The sequence below is a fragment of the Gregarina niphandrodes genome (assembly GCF_000223845.1).
Source record: "Gregarina niphandrodes unplaced genomic scaffold scaffold00277, whole genome shotgun sequence".
Taxonomy (NCBI): domain Eukaryota; phylum Apicomplexa; class Conoidasida; order Eugregarinorida; family Gregarinidae; genus Gregarina; species Gregarina niphandrodes.
The window spans coordinates 1-2,037 of record NW_011646037.1 but is presented as its reverse complement, the minus strand read 5'-3'; the positions used below and the strand labels follow the sequence as shown (position 1 = coordinate 2,037).

The window sequence follows — 2,037 nt, the reverse complement described above, 5'->3', positions numbered from 1 at the left end:
ACAACGATCACTTTCGCTGGCCCGGGGAGTGTTGTAACGGCCCCAAAAAACCGGCGTTGTGTAAAGTGTAAAAGGAACGATCAAGCGTAAGATAAACAGCCCAGTAAATGACCGCGCACACCCATGGAGGAGGTTTTTGGGATTAAAAAAAAGGAAAAAGGAAGACTTTTGGGGGCAAAATAAAAGATACCGAGGTTTTGAGACGAAATAAGGAATAGATCAGATATGTGCTTTATAGATTTGGTGGCGACAGCTACTGGATCTGTCCTTGCGAGGACAGATCTAGTGATGGGTTCCGAACTTCTACTATTGCGAACGATTCTCGTAATCGGAATCCTTTATAACATGAAGAAGTACCTGTGTAAGGTTTTGGCTTTCCTGTACACAAACATCTGGAAGTTGTGTTGTTTGTTGATAGCTTTACTTTGCGTTATATTTTCTCCTTATGCCTCTAGACAGTTGCGTAACACAATTCAGCTGACTCAATTACTGATTCTAGGAGCAGCTCTATGGCTGGTGATTCTTACGGTGCTCTATCTGTCTAAGAGCTTCAAAACTCATTCCGTACGAGCTAGTGCGGCACAACTTCCTAGCGATTTGGCAATTCGATTCACGGATTTTGAAATGAGATTGTGGCGGTTGGAGAGGATAGTCAGAAGTTTAGCAGAGATGAATGATCACATCAATGTTAGTGCAGCTCAAGCGGACAAGAATATCAGTGACAATTCCAGATCTAGTAAGAGAAAATCCCGTCTGGTGTTTAAAGAAACCTCTGAAAATGGAGCCCTCACTCAAATTCCCGAATCTTCCCTCGGAGGAATGACAAGAAACCAACAAGATCCGGTAGATGAGGACATGGATAATTTGATAGAAGAAATTAATGTGAGCTCTCAACGCAAGACACGAAAACTCACTTATCATCGCTGCGATCATTGTGGAGCCATGGTTCCTGAATCTCATAAGTGTTGGGTTCTTGAACAAAAGGTGACGTGTTTCAAGTGCGGACAACCTAATCATGTGGCTATGGTCTGCAAAAATCAACAAGGTGGAATGTCCGTTAAATTTAGAGGAGCATCAAAGGTTGATTTTGTTCTGAAAGAAATCGAACGTTTAGTGAAGATTAAAGATCTTCTCGTGAAGAACATGAATGATTCAGCTATCGAGCCATCGTTTCGAACCCGTCGAGTTGATCCCACAGAAGGCGAACATACTGATACCACTGTTGGAACTTTACCTGCCAGAGCAAGCGATGCTCCTTTTGCGGAAACGCCGGCGTCGATCACCAACTAACGACGACGTCGGCATCTTATACTCTACCGGTTACGATTAATGACTTAAAGACCTCCGCCCTGATTGATACTGGGGCGGAAGTTAACATCATCACTCCAACTTTGAAACCAACAAAGACGTGCGGCGCTAAAATGAAGATAACTTTAGCAAACGGCGATAAAGTGGAACGGAATGGGGTCGACTGACAATGAAGTTACAAGGAAAGGTTCACCATGATTTAGTGGGTGTAGTACTGCCAGAGTCTAAACAACTCATCCTCGGAGTTCCTTACTTATTAGATCATCATGCAAAACTATACATGAAGGAGGGTTGGATTCAGCTAGACGATGAATGGTTCCAACTTTGTAAAACTCATCGACCTTTGAAGGCGTTTCGATCAGTCATGTCATGTGAAATTGACCAAGGAATGGAGGCTAGATTGGAAAGTCAATTACAGAATATTGATGAGGGAAGTGTAAAGCAGGAATTAAGAAGAATACTCTTACGTTTTTCCGAGCTTTGGCGAGATGATAGCATGGGAAGAACGTCTGTAATACGACATGCCATTCACGTAATCTCGAATCGACCAATAGCTTGTAGATGTCGAAAATACTCAGAAGAACAGAAGAAGATCATTGAGACAGAAGTGAAGTCGATGCTAGAGAAAGGGGTTGTACGCCCTAGTGAAAGTCCGTATGCCTCTGGCATTGTTTTAGTAAAGAAGAAGACTGGAGAGTGGCGGTTCTGTATTGATTACAGCCCACTCAA

At 43.0% G+C, this 2,037-nt stretch overlaps 2 protein-coding genes across 2 annotated transcripts; both read left to right on the top strand.

The window, feature by feature from the left end:
• Window positions 1-225: 225 nt before the first annotated feature.
• Window positions 226-1,290, top strand: GNI_233660 (putative transmembrane protein; the record flags this gene model as incomplete). The annotated part of the gene is made up of 1 exon (XM_011135688.1): window positions 226-1,290. One exon carries the CDS (start codon window positions 226-228, stop codon window positions 1,288-1,290), a length of 1,065 nt encoding a protein of 354 aa, XP_011133990.1.
• A 187-nt stretch (window positions 1,291-1,477) lies between these two features.
• GNI_233650 (putative KRAB-A domain protein) lies at window positions 1,478-2,037 on the top strand (the record flags this gene model as incomplete). The annotated part of the gene is made up of 1 exon (XM_011135687.1): window positions 1,478-2,037. A coding segment is annotated over one exon (560 nt), but the record flags the coding sequence as incomplete, so codon positions are not given.